The 14,708-nt window shown below is 36.5% G+C and overlaps 1 protein-coding gene across 1 annotated transcript; it reads left to right on the forward strand.

The window, feature by feature from the left end:
• The first annotated feature begins 12,527 nt into the window (after positions 1–12,527).
• Positions 12,528–14,315, forward strand: LOC145040463 (patatin-like protein 2). Its single transcript, XM_078988387.1, has 7 exons — positions 12,528–12,668; positions 12,742–12,923; positions 13,009–13,195; positions 13,286–13,450; positions 13,533–13,835; positions 13,915–14,087; positions 14,150–14,315. Exons 1-7 carry the CDS (start codon positions 12,528–12,530, stop codon positions 14,313–14,315), a joined length of 1,317 nt encoding a protein of 438 aa, XP_078844513.1.
• The last annotated feature ends 393 nt before the right edge of the window (positions 14,316–14,708 follow it).

Genomic DNA, 14,708 nt, shown 5'->3' on the forward strand with positions numbered 1-14,708 from the left:
TCATAACAGTTTCATATATTCCATTACATGGTATAGCTTCAAAGTAAAAGACACCATTTAGATAAGCCAAAATAGAACCATTCTCATTATTAAAAGAAAATCTAAATCCTTGTCTATATAAACCATGAAATGAAATGATGTTTCTAGCCATTTCTGGTGAATAGCAACAATTGTTCAAATATAAAACTAAACTATTCTTAAGCACTAAAGAATACACTCCAATCTTGGTCACAGGCGACGATCTTCTGTTCCCCATGATTAGATTGATCCTTCCTTGCTCCACATCCCTACTTCTTCTTAGTCCCTGCACATTAGAACAAATGTGATAACCACAACTGGTGTCAAGAACCCAAGAAATAACATGATTAGAATCGTTAGATTTGATTGCATATATACCTGCGAAAGATGGCTTGATCTTTCCTTCCTTGATGGCTTGCAGGTAATCCGGGCAGCTTCTCTTCCAATGTCCTATCTTGTGGCAGTGGTGGCACTCTGCCTCCTTCGGGTTAGAGCAGGGCTTAGAGGGATCAACTTTGGTCCCACTAGAAGAGGAACCATCTCGGGCTTTCACCTTTCGATAGTTATTTGAAGAAGCTTTCCTCTTCTTTCCCTTCCCTTGACCAATAGCCAAGATAGGAGCAGCGGATGGATTGGGAGTTGGTGCAACAGACTTGTCCTTGAAATTGCTCTCAGCAACCCTCAAGAGACCTTGGAGTTTACTTAGAGTGACCTCCTCTTTGTTCATGTGGTAGGTCATCCTAAATTGATTGTACATCGGAGGCAAAGAGTGAAGCACCATGTCGATCGCCAAGTCTTCGCCGAAGTCAACATTTAACTTGCGAAGGCGGTCGACATACCTTTGCATCTTTTGCAAGTGCACGGTAAGAGATTCTCCATGACCCATCTTGGCGGAAATCATGTTAGTGAAGATCTCGTAACGCTCTTGTCTCGCGTTTTGGTGGTACCTCTCCAACAAGTCTTGATGCATTTCGTATGGATACATGTCCTCGTAGGACTTTTGGAATTCGGAGTTCATGGTGGCGATCATGATGCAATGTACCTTCGTTGCATCTCGCTCATGAGTTTCAAAGGCGGTGATTTCGGCAGGAGTAGCAACTTCGGGGTTGATTTTCTCGAGCTTCTCATCGAGGACATACTCTTTATCCTCATAGCGAGCAATGGTGCGAATGTATCTTATCCATTCGCCAAAGTTCGTTCCATCGAAGGTGACCTTTTGGCAAAGGCTCATCAACGTGAAAGAACTAGCAGCAGCGTTGTTTGCGTTTGACATCTTTGAAAGGACAAAGATTGATTAGAATAAGAATCCCTAATTATCACCCAATAAGAAAAATTAGGGCTAGGATCCAACAATAACATTTACATACTAGAAAAGGGATGCCGTAATCTATCATGCAAATAAATTGAAGGTAAGTGAATGACGATTCACTAATTCTCCATCACAAAACTTAAACTTTTAGTCCTAAGTGTTTTTGAGAATTCCTAGATTCGGATGAGATTCATTGAACTATTCAATGGCATGTTTAAATCTCGATATGCCCCTCTTGTTTGTGACTGGGATGCCGAGGATCACAAAGCGGGTGTGAATTACCATGCAAATTCACATGGTGCCTTCATTGTAACGATCACCTATTCGATGTGCCGGTAAACCACACACGCTCCATCGAACTATGATGAACAATGAATCACCCTTTGCCACCTTCGCTTAGAACCAATTAGTGTGCCGGTAAACCACACACGCTCCACTAACATCTTAGCAAGGTGCAAAGTGTAATTTCATGGGATTGCATCAATTCACTTTTCCTAAAGTAACTAAGATTGGGAAATTTAAAAAAATTTAGTTACTTCGTATTTCTTATCATACTTTTAATGAGAGGATGAGGTTGCCCTATCCTACCCGTTCGGCTAACGACCCTCCACCAATCAAGCAAGCGGTGGGTGTGAGTGTACACCCATTAAGCGCCATTTTATAGGTCGCAACCTTAAACCCACCTTATAGATCGGCTTCGTGAATGAGGCCTACTAGCGGTAAGACTAGCATTTAGTTATACATATATATATATATATATATATATATATATATATATATATATATATATATATATATATATATATATATATATATATATATATATATATATATATATTAATCTAGTAATATCATATAAGTATAGGGTTGCATTTTAAACTTTTCAAAATCTAGGGTTTGAAATTTAAGTTGTCTGAATTAAAACATTTAATCACAAATATAAATTTCAAAACTTTAGGGTAGGTTTTAAACATTTAAAACATAGAGGATCAAATAACAAATAATTCCAATTAACAATTAATATTCTAATTATCTTTATTTGATTTATCTTGATTTCTTTGAAGATAATTACCAAAATAATTAATCATTATCATATAAGGAAATTAAATATTTTATTGGATGATAAATATCTTTAATTAGATCAAGATAATAGTCATATTTATCAAAAAATCGGATTTACATTGATCTAATATGATTAAGGTAAGTTTCCATAAGATAATTATGAAAAAATCCCGAATCTGGCGATTCCTGACGCCTGGACTCGCCGAGTGCACAAGGGGACTCGCCGAGTCAGGCCTACTCGACGAGTCCACCTTGGAACTCGACGAGTCAGTGACTCAAAACCCAAAAAATCGAATTTTGCAGGTTTGTTTCAGTTAATTAAGCAACAATTTAAAGAAAACCAATCTAGGCTCTGATACCACTGTTGGGTTTTAGCCATAAGAACTTTCCTATGTGCGCATGCAAAACCCTATTTCTTGGATCTAGGCTTTCTAATAAACATGCTTTTGAATCCAAGACTTCTAATGGCTAATTAGGTTAAACAACAATATTAAAACAGATCTAGAATCATACCTTTGAATCCCTTGTTGATCTTGTTTGTCTTGGAGCTTCTAGAGTCACAATTGTCACTCCTCTAATGGCTTACAAACACCAATAGCAAGTAAGATGATTTAGGAGAGAGGAGAGGGGAGGAATTCGACCAGAGGTTCCTTGCTTTTGGTTGTGTGTCGAATTCCCTCACCCATAGGGGCTATTTATATTATTAGACTCCTTAAGGGCTTCACCCTAAACCCTGATTGGATAATCTTCTCTTAAGGCTATCCAAATCCATTCCATAGATAACCCTATGGACGATTTTGAGCTATCCTAAAACTCTTAGAATCCGTCCAAGGTGTATCCTAATGGATTTATAGTCTAAAGTCTAACTATCAAACAATTGACAGTTTATACCCTCTTATTTAATTAATCTCTTTAAGTCACCAAATTAATACCAATTAATTTATGACTTATATTAATCAAATAGCTAAATATTATTCCTTATAATATTCACTCTCTCTTAATAAATCATCCTTCAAGTTGCTATGGTGAAGGCAACCCAAAAGGACCATGCACCACCGAATATATTTATAGCCTTAGACACTATTCCAACACATTGTCCGTTTTAGCCTTCTGAGAGGAACCCTAAACCGATTGTGTGCATCTGCAGCAAGGCTAAAGGCCATTGGTGATTTTGAAAGAGTTGTTGTGCAAGGAAGAGAAGGGCTTGGCTAAAGGAACAGCAAGGGAATCACGTTCTGAGGTTTGGGGACACAGAGAGTGCATTATTCAGGTATGAATTCGGGTATACTCTGCTATGGTGATGTATTTAGAGGATTAGGGTTTATGGAACCCTTTTTTTTGGATAGATTGAATGTTACCCTAGTCCCCCAAATGATTGTAACATTGTGTTGGGACCCTTGGAGGTCCAGAATACCCCCATGTCTGTGCATTTCGGTAATTGGTGAAGGTTTTGGATTGAAATCCTTATGCCTTAGGTCAACATGTGAATTATAAGTCTTGGGGTGTAGCATGAGCACCGAAATGAGGACCATACATAATGGATCAGTCTAGGAAGGCCAGACCTATGAATGGTCGGAGCAGTTCTGACCTTAGGGAGCAGTTGAGCGGCTGCATGGCATGGACTCGCCGAGTCAGATGAGCAGACTCGGCGAGTAGCTTGAAGAATAACTGGGACTCGTCGAGTTGTTCCTCAGACTCGACGAGTGGAGTCGGGGTGGCCCCGCGATTCTTTCAGGAGTAACTCGTCGGGTCAAGGAGGATACTCGACGAGTAGTAGGGAAACCTTAGAGGATTGGAGGACGACTAGACTCGCCGAGTCGTCAGAGTACTCGCCGAGTTCGGTCGAGTTGACCGTGGACCGTTGACCAGAGTTGACCCATGTGTGATTTCTTAGGGTCAGTTAACATGGAAGATAAAAGTATTAATAAGAGATATATGATGTTATAGGGAGCTTGTAGCTCGGCGAATCAAGTACGAGGGATTTCAGGAGTTGCTAACTTTCAGTATCCGCGAGGTGAGTCTTCTCACTATACTGTACCCGGAAGGGTTTGACTGTGTGACCGGAAGGTCGGATATGATATGTGATATACGTGCTATATGTGGTAAGATAATTACTATGCGTGCTATGTATGTTTATATGGGCCGGAAGGCAATATGTATGGGCCGGAAGGCAATATGCTACGTGATCGGAAGGTCGGATATGATATGTGATATATGTGCTATATGTGGTAAGTTAATTGTTATATGTGCTGTGTATGTTTTATGGGCCGGAAGGCAATGTGTTATGGGCCGGAAGGCAATATGTTATGGGCCGGAAGGCGAATATGTTACGGGCCGGAAGGCGATTATGTTAAGGGCCGGAAGGCGGGTTGTGTTGTGGACCGGAAGGTCAGGGCCTGGAAAGGCGTATATGCGTAAGTTGTATATTGGGGAACTCACTAAGCTCCGTGCTTACAGTGTTTTGTGTTATGTTGTTTTCAGGTTCTTTCAGTAACACGGGATGGCACCGGCTCGATTGTACACACCAGAGAAAGAGTCAAATTTTGGAGGATCCTGGTTTTCTATACAAGTGAAAATGAAACTATGCTTTGTAATTCAATTATGAACGAGATTTTTAACAAGTGTTTTAATATTAAAATGATTATTTTAAATGAAAATTTTGCCTTGAAATTTACGGTGTTACATAACATATTCTACAACTTTCATTTAGATCACTAAGGCTAAATATTACTCTAACATAAATTCACTTTTTATATCATTCAGCGTCGTGCCGGTTCTGTCGCGAAACTTCGACAAGTCATAACTTCTTCGTTATAACTTGAATTTCGGCGTTCTTTATGTGTACGGAATCCTTGTAACATATACCACAACTTAGATAAGATTCTTCATTCTAAATAATCTTCTATAAAAAAAGACTTTTTTGATGCTTATCGTCTCTAAATTGACTAGCCCGGATCTACGGCCGTTACAAGCGGACAAGTCACACTGTAGACTCGATATGCATGGTTGTTCTGTATTATGATATGTGTATGGTTATGTGGTTGGTATTTTTGGGGTAACTCACTAGCCTTTCGGGCTTACAGTTTCAGTGTATTGTTTCAGATACTTCAGGAGATCGTGGCAAGGCGAAGGCGTGATCGTACCGCTCCTCAATTTTACATTGATATTTCTGGGATACTCTGATAATAAATGAATTGAAACCCTTTTTGTAATAATTTAATGAATCTGGGTTGTTTTTGAAATATTCAAATTGGTTGGAAATTTTGGATGTTACAGAGAGTTTGTGTGTAGATCTATACGGGGGTGACTCCCCCACACCTGAGTTGTTCACTATAGTTAGACTCGGCCAGTTTAGGGTGACAAAATCTTGATCAAAACCGCCGTTTGTAAAAAATGCCAAGACGGACGAAATAATCATTATTATGCATGGTTATAACGTCTCACATAGAGATCCATTACCATTTCATCATACATGGGAAATTAAATTCATACATGTTGGCTATTGAATGTGAATTATGCGATAATACAAACTATCCTACTCTTTTAAATTGGAAAATATCGGATTTTCCTGGGAATAACATCATTTATTTAACATACATTAATTTCAATATAAGGAACACTTTTTCAAAGATATTCATTTATGCATGTCTTGAAGTCACGGATACTTATACATACATTGGATCATCACACCATAAATAGTTTTTATTTTAGAAAATATCGGATTTTCTAAGTTATACAATAATAGAAACCATTTTATTTTCAAACATTATTATGAACTCACCAACATTATATATGTTGACCCGTTTTCAAATAATTTGTATTCTCAGGTAACAAATAAAAGATAATTATCAAGTGTATTTGGATTTCATGTTTTGTGACTTTCAAACAAAATACATTATGGTTATATAATATTTATTCAATGTACTTGATGTGAACTATGACAGTTGTACTATATAATGTTGGTGATGTATGTGTTTGTTTCATGTATATTCATTGTAATGAGATTCAGTTGATAGTCACACAAGCCATCGGATGTTTCCATCATCCGGTTCAAGGGAGCCCTGGTAAAGCTCACTTGACTGCGGTAAAGAACATTCTCAAGTACCTGCGGAGGACTAAGGACTGAGTCCTTACCCTCGGTGGGAATGATGAATTGAGAGTGCCAGAGTATCGTGACGCCAACTTTCAGACCGACCGAGATAATTTCCGCTCTCAGTCGGGCTGGGATTTACCCCGAATGGAGGAGCAATAACTTGGAAAAGTTCCAAACAGGAGACTGTAGCCGATTCAACATGTGAATCAGAGTACATAATAGCAATCGAAGCAGCGAAGGAGGCAATATAGCTGAAGAGCTTCATTCGAGATCTTGGAGTTGTGTCAGTTGGAAAGGAGCCTATGGAGATTTTCTGTGACAATGAAGGTGTGGTTGCCTTAACGAAGTAACCAAGGGATCATGGCAGATCCAGGAACATCGAAAGAAAATATCACTTCATAAGACATCGTGTGGAAGAAGGACTCCTCGTGGTAAAGAGGATATCGTCTGATGAGAACCCAACATATCCCTTCACAAAGGGACTGAGTAGGGTTAAGCATTTATAGCATGCAAGGAGCATTGGGCTGAAGGATGATATTAGTTTTAATGATTAGATAACTATTTTGAAACTTGTAATAGATAAATTGTAATTGACATTTGATGATTAAATAAAAGGTGTTTTATTTACAAGTAAAGCTACTATCTTGTGTTAATTATTTACTATTGTTTCATTTTGCATGTTTTGACTTACAAAATAATTAGATTATTCAAACTATCCACAATCAATCATACTTTGGAAGTATGTATTGAGGCAAGACTATCATGAATTTGGCTTGTAGTTGTCTGAATTTTTTAGACGTACCAAAGGGTTTCTACAACATTCATTAGTGCTCATAAGGTATGAGTATTGGATTAAACCCACGCTCATGTGAATCACTTCATGGAATTTATCATGTGTGATTGTGAGACGATAATATCATATAGTCTTCAAAACAAGATATATTAGTTGTTGACTATGAGTTGGTTGTACATTGATAGTTCAGAAACGCACCAATAACTTGATGTTATAAAGCGCACTGCTCTACTGTGTATGATTTGATGAATAGTTAGTACAAGCATATAATGTCAAAGTTTATCTGTTCCTTTTAGTCCTTGTAGGATTAAAAGCAATATCTGGGCCCCTTGATGATTTTGTTTTGACTTATGTGTCGCGCCCGTTCAGAACTCAATTGATTTGTTCGGCTAAGTTCTATGTCATACAAATTGAAATCGAGAAAACAAACTGCTGGAAAATAAGTATGACATTGTTTCATGTATTTATCCAGCTGACATCTTGTAGAACAGAGGATATATGATCACTTCTCTAGAGGACACGTCACTGACTGGGTCAGAGTTTGACAATGGCTTTTGAAAGCTATGATTGCTAATCGGATCCTAAAGTAGCATTGGAAATTATAGTTATTAGACTTATCCAAGTAGGAGACTGTTGGATAAGGTGTATAAGTCCATAACTATAATTTGTATGTAGTTGACCTGATTGAAGCATGGTCCTTTTGGGTTGCCTTCATAAGTGCAATTTGATAGGATGGACTTTTGAGAAGAAGTTATATATGATTTATTAATATATTATAAGTTCTAATATATTAATATAAAATCATAGTATTTAATTAGTATTGATCAAGAATTAATTTGGAATTAATTTAGTGATAAAAAAAGACTAATCAAATATATGGGGATTGATTTGGTAAATCAATGATTCTTATAGTGTGGGCTTAGGATGGGCTAAACCAATATGGTAGTCCATGGATAGTCCATGGAGGTTTAAACCACGGAGCCTAAGTAATATCAAGAGTCATGCAATATTAGGGTTTGCATGCTTTTGCCACACCATAAAAGAAATCCCCTAGCTCTAAAATCAGCTCCCATGTGTTCTTTGGAAGAAGCATAACTGATTTTATAGCTACTACCTTCTCTTAAGTCTCTTTTTGCATTTTGGTGTTTGTGACACATTATAGGCACACACTTGAGGTGCTCAAGCTTTCAAAGGCCAAGAACTACAAGTCCTATTAAGAGGTAAGTTATCTAACTAGTTGAATAGTGCAATTATCAAATTGTATGCTAGTTTGGATGAATGCTTTGGAAAAAAAATTTGCATGTATAATTAGAGAAAACATAGATCCAAATCATCTAGGGTTACATGTGCACCATAAGGTTGTTAGAGTGCTCATAACCCTACATATACCACATTTAGATTTTGAGGCTTGATTTCTATATGGGATAACAGGATGTTCTCGTTGGAGCAGACAATAAAATCAAGATACTATATCATGATAGTGGGGAATTTGGTCGGAATTAGCGGGCTCACTGGTTTGGTGAATGTATATGGACCTCAGTCGGTGTGTGTGAAAGAAAAGGTTTTGGACGAACTATTAACAATCAAACGTTCTAGACTCGCCACATGGATTTTTATGGGAGACTTTAATGTAGTCCGTAGAGCTGATGAACGTATTAATTCTGCCTTTTGTCATCGTAGTGCATGCTCCTACAATCAGTTCATTCAAAATAGGGAACTCAGTTACTTGAAGATGGGCGGTCAATGATTTACTAACTTTAAAACCCAGGGGGGCTAAAATAAGCAACCTGGATCGCTTCTTAGTTTGTAACAACTTCTTAGCATCCTTTCGTCTAGGCTCTTGTTTTACAATGTATAGAGACCTTTTAGATCACTCTACGATAATTCTTTGTGCGTGTTGTGATGACTTCGACTCTCCTCCGTTTAAGCTCCTCAATTCTTGGATGTTGAATGAAGAATTTGACGAGATCATTTCTGAAGTATGGCTGGGCTTTGGGGGATTTGGCACTCCGAATATGTTTTTACTTAATAAATTAAAAAGAATCAAAATGGCGATTAGAGATTAGAAAATAAAAGTGGTAAGTGATGACATTAAAGAATTGGATGAGTTGAAAAAAAAGAATGGTGGAGATTGAGGCACTAGCTGAAACTAGAGTTTTGATGGAAGCGGAAATGTTTGAACGATCAGTAGGAGGGGTAAAAATACTAGAAAAAGATAGAGTGACAACCATGAATTTGAAATAAAGGGAGAAAATTAAATGGGAAGTGGAAGGAGATGAAAATACTTGTTTTTTTCACGGATAAGTCAACAATAGAAACATGAAGAATCACATTCATGGAATCATGGCTAATGGTTCATGGATAACTAACCCGTTAGAAATCAAACAGGGCAACAAAATTATTTGAGGTGGAATTCTATGTAAAATGGCCAAACATGCCCTCTTTCAGACATCCTAGTTTTCGTAAACTTTTGGAATCGGATGCTAGATTCCTTGAGGGCGAATTCTCTTTGGAGGAGATAAAAAATGCAGCGTGAGCATGTGGTGGTGATAAGTCCCCTGGACCGAATGGATTCACCTTTAAATTCTATAAAAGATATTGGGACTTACTAAAAAATAACATACGGGGTTTGGTAAAGCACTTTGAAGCTGGTGGCAAGTTATCTAAAGGTTGCAACTCCTCTTTCAACTCCCTCGCGATCAAATCAAAAGATGCAATACACTTTGGAGACTTTCGACCAATCAGCTTGATTGGATCATTATATAAAATAATTGTTAAATTGTTGGTAACTAGGCTAAAAAAATTATTGGAAGTGGTATTGATGAGGTGCAATTAGCCTATGTTGATGGTAGAAATATTCTAAAGGGGTCGTTAATTGTCAATGAGCTTGGCTCAATTAAAGCTCTTAATCTCTTAATCTCTTCTTGGTCACTAAATGGTTGTGGAAACTAAAAAATGACAATTCTGCCCTCTGGCCAAAAGTGATTAGTTGCCTACACGGACTATCGGGGAGGCATTGGACTGTGTTTGGTAACTATACTATCACCGGGGTTTGGGAAAACATCATAAAATCTAGCAGGAGCTTGGCAAAACTTAACATCGACCCCAAATGAAGTTGTTTCTTGGAATCTGGAGGAGAACAAATGGGTCTCTAATTTCCTGTTTGGTGATCGATTCATTGTTAGTTTGTTACGAGACCGAATCGAGTTGGTGAGTCATATTGTAAATGATGGTCCCTTTGATTGGTGCATGGTGATCCCATTCAAGATACTATGCTTCATTTGGAGGGCAAAACAGGGAAGAATCCAGTTGTTGTGGCACTAAGTATTCCAGTCAGTATATGTAGTATATGTAATGCAGATGAGGAGACAAGTTATTACACTTTACTTTCATGTCATGCAGTGAAATCTGTGTTGGAGTCGATCATGTCTTGGTGCAAAATCAGATGCGATAACTTTACATCGGTGAAAGATATGGTTTTCATTATTTCTCAATAGTCCAGATGTAGAAAGAAACGGAGCTTACTGAATGTAATTCTATATGGAGCTTTATGCTTTATGGTGCATATAGACAACTAGAAACAAATGGATTTTTGATAAAGTTCCAGTGATTCCGACGAGTACAGTGGATGGATAGAATAAAGGCAATTACTTTCACTTGGTGCATGAATGAAGGTTCTTTTGAGAAAATTTATTAGAGAGTGTAGAACATTAAGTTCGGATGTAGAAAGAAACCAATGGATTTATTAGAGAGTGGATGGATAGAATAAAGGCAATTACTTTCACTCGATAGTCCAGATGTAGAAAGAAACGAATCTCTCTTGTTTTCTTCTCATTTCCTTTCTTTTCTTTCCTTAAGTTCAACTCGGGAGCGGGGTGTTACTTGTAATTTGCATGTACTTTCCTTTTGTACCATTTTCCCTTATTGTCTTGATGAGGTTTTTTAATTTATTTCCGAGTTTCCAAAAAAATATTGCCGCAAAATAGTCTAATCAGTTTGTATTTATTTATTTATTTTCTTAAATTAATTGTACAAATCAGTTCCATTTGAAAGTTTGTGTTCATTAATATATTAATGTTCGTATTTAATTTTGATTTTTGGATATATGTAATTGAAAAAAGTGAAAAGGCAATATTACCTGTAAGATAGTATAAAACTGCACTGGTATTTTTGATCTGATCATCTAATAATATGATTTAACCCAACTATTATAAATTGATTAATGGAGAGTTTTCTTTTCAAAAACATGGTGTTGTTATCTCTTGACGATAGACAGCACTCATATATTAATTTATTCATTATTGATTTCGTTTTCATGTTTGGAGCAAAAAAAAAATATTGAACGGGTATTTTCTCCATCGTTTACAAAAGGGAATGATGATGAAAGCTTCTCGAGACTAATAATCAAACTTACCATAAATAGAAGTCGCTGTAGATCTCTTACATCAATATCAGATTTCATGTTCTGTATTGATCAAGGCCCAATTTCATAACAACCTATGAAAAAAAAAATCGGCGCCATCAAAGTACACTGGCACCGAGACATGGTGATCCATTGAATCTTTCAACTCTAGAGAATTCTATACTTGAATCTTGTAGAAAAAAGAAAAAAACTTCAATATTTATTATTGTCCAAATATGAAAATTATAAATGGTCAACATAATTCGTCTAAAATAACCTAAATTCGGAACAATAGATGACACAAGGTACATCATAGCAAGAAAATGACAAACAAATATTGACTTAAACGGTTGATAAAAATAGGTTTGACTCCTTTAATAGTCGGTGTAGTTCATGACCTATATTTTAATAGGTTTTTACGACAGGTAAAAACAATATTGAATCGGTGAATCCTATCAACAAACATGTCTTGACGGTTTAAAAAATGCTTAATTGATCTAGTATGGGTGTAATTTAGTCAGCCTCAGAAAAAAATATTTGTAGAAAATTTAAATAAAAATATTTGTAGAAAATTTAAATAAAACAGATCATGTGCAGATCCCCCCCTGAATCTGTGATGCATTTCACAACCGTTTCAACAAACTATGTCATTGGCAGCCTAGTTTTCAATGTCAGAATAATAATAAAATAATAATACATTTTTATATTATTCTAGTTACGAACTATATATTTTATATATCTTTATAATTTTTTTTTAATTAGAGTCTTGACGTCGGGTATGGGTGAAAATCACCACTATTTAAGAAATACACCTCGGAACACTTGAACACATATCATTGATTAACAGATCATGCCTTCTAAAGAAGCACCTTTATCGCCTTTGCAACGACCAACATACGGAAACCTAATCACCATCCTAAGCATCGATGGTGGTGGAGTACGAGGAATCATCCCAAGTGTTATCCTTAGCTTCTTAGAATCGGAACTTCAGGTACAAATTTACCATTTTTAACACAAAAAAACCACATGATTTCAATTTCATGAACAAGTTAACATATTTGCAGAAACTAGATGGCAAGAATGCTCGGTTGGCGGATTATTTCGATGTAATTTCTGGAACAAGCACCGGAGGTCTTGTAACAGCCATGTTGACTGCTCCTAATGAAGATAAACGTCCAATCTTCGCAGCTAAGGGCATAACAGAGTTTTATCTTGAACATTGTCCCAAAATCTTCCCACATGAGAGGTACGATGCTTACTTTGACATCTGAAACATTACATGTCGTTAATTAAGATTTCTAATTGTGTTTCCTCTTCGTTGCAACATTTAGCAATCCATTTGGTCATGCTGAAAAAGTGATCAAAGCTCTATCTGGACCAAAGTACGATGGTGTTTATCTACATGAACTTGTTCAAGAAATACTAGGAGAGACACGACTTCATGAAACACTAACTAATGTGGTGATCCCAACGTTTGATATCAAACGTTTGCAGCCTACCATCTTCTCAAGCTATCAGGTTTTTAACTACAACATTTTATTTTTTTATAGCATTGAGATTTGTGTTTGACAAAAAAAAATGAATAAGTGTCATAAACTTTATGTTCAGCTGAAGAGAAACCCAAGTCTAGATGCGATGCTATCTGATATATGCATTGGAACATCGGCTGCACCAACTTATCTTCCTTCCCATGCTTTTAGAACGCAAGACTCTGAAGGGAATCTAGTTGGAGAGTTCAATCTTATCGATGGTGGGGTGGCTGCAAATAATCCGGTATAAATGTCGCATTGAATATTTTAAGAGGACGTGGTTTACGTTTTTAGATTCTAATCCATATATGCATGTTTATTTGTAGACTTTGGTGGCAATAAGTGAAGTGACACAAGAGATAACAGGAGGTAGTATCGATTTCTTTCCAATTAAACCAACCGAATATGGTCGTTTTCTAGTATTGTCATTGGGAACAGGCTCTCCAAAATATGAAGAGAAGTATGATGCTAATACATCGTCCAATTGGGGTGTTTTCGGGTGGCTAGCAAGTAGTGGCTCGACTCCATTGATAGATGTGTTTACTCAATCAAGTAGTGATATGGTCGACTATCATATATCTACTGTCTTCCAAGCTCTTCATTCAGGAGAGAGTTACCTTCGAATTCAGGTATAGTTGATTGTAAATCACCACCATATTTCTTAAGCATGCAACAAATAAACTATATAAGCATTTTGAAATGGTTTAGGATGATACTTTAAGTGGAGACATGGCTTTAATGGATCTTACGACAAGAAAAAACTTGGAAGATCTCGTGCAAGTTGGTAAAGAACTGTTGAAGAAACCTGTCTCGACGGTGAACTTAGGGACAGGAATATACGAACCTTTTCATTGCACTACAAATGAACAAGCTTTAGTAAGGTATGTTTGTAGAATATAAGTAGAATAATTACGGTAATTCTAATGTTTTATTGTTTGTTTAGGTTTGCGAAAATGCTATCAGATGAGAAGATTACAAGAGAACGTAAATTGCCGAGTATTAATAATGGTCAAAAAATGAAAAATGGTTCACTTTCAAAGGGAAAACCAGTGCATCTGAATGCAGTTTCTCAATCTTTCCCGGATTTGAAGCAACTTAAGTCCGGTTGACATCATGGAATGTTACTCCCTCAAAAGGGCAAAAGGAATTCTAAAGGCTTATACTTATGTGGCCGAGTCAGTCATGCTTCTCTTAAATACAAATATTTCCGTTGAATAAAATATGTAGTATGTAGTTTATATATTACGTTCTTTTTACATTACATTCATAAATGAAATTCTGATTTATATTTTCAGTAATGTAAATTAAATTAGAAGCTCAACAAATTTATACCAATGTGCATAAATCTTTATCTTTATAGATCTTATAAAAAATATTATCAAAATGAATATATTTTAAGATATGCCATATGCTTGTAGATATTCATTTGAAAAGACAATAACGATTTAACTTTTAACTAATTAATAACAACCTATCATTTACTTATGGCATTTTACTTTTCC

The sequence above is a fragment of the Lactuca saligna genome, chromosome 4, assembly GCF_052625555.1.
Source record: "Lactuca saligna cultivar CGN05327 chromosome 4, ASM5262555v1, whole genome shotgun sequence".
NCBI lineage: Eukaryota > Viridiplantae > Streptophyta > Magnoliopsida > Asterales > Asteraceae > Lactuca > Lactuca saligna.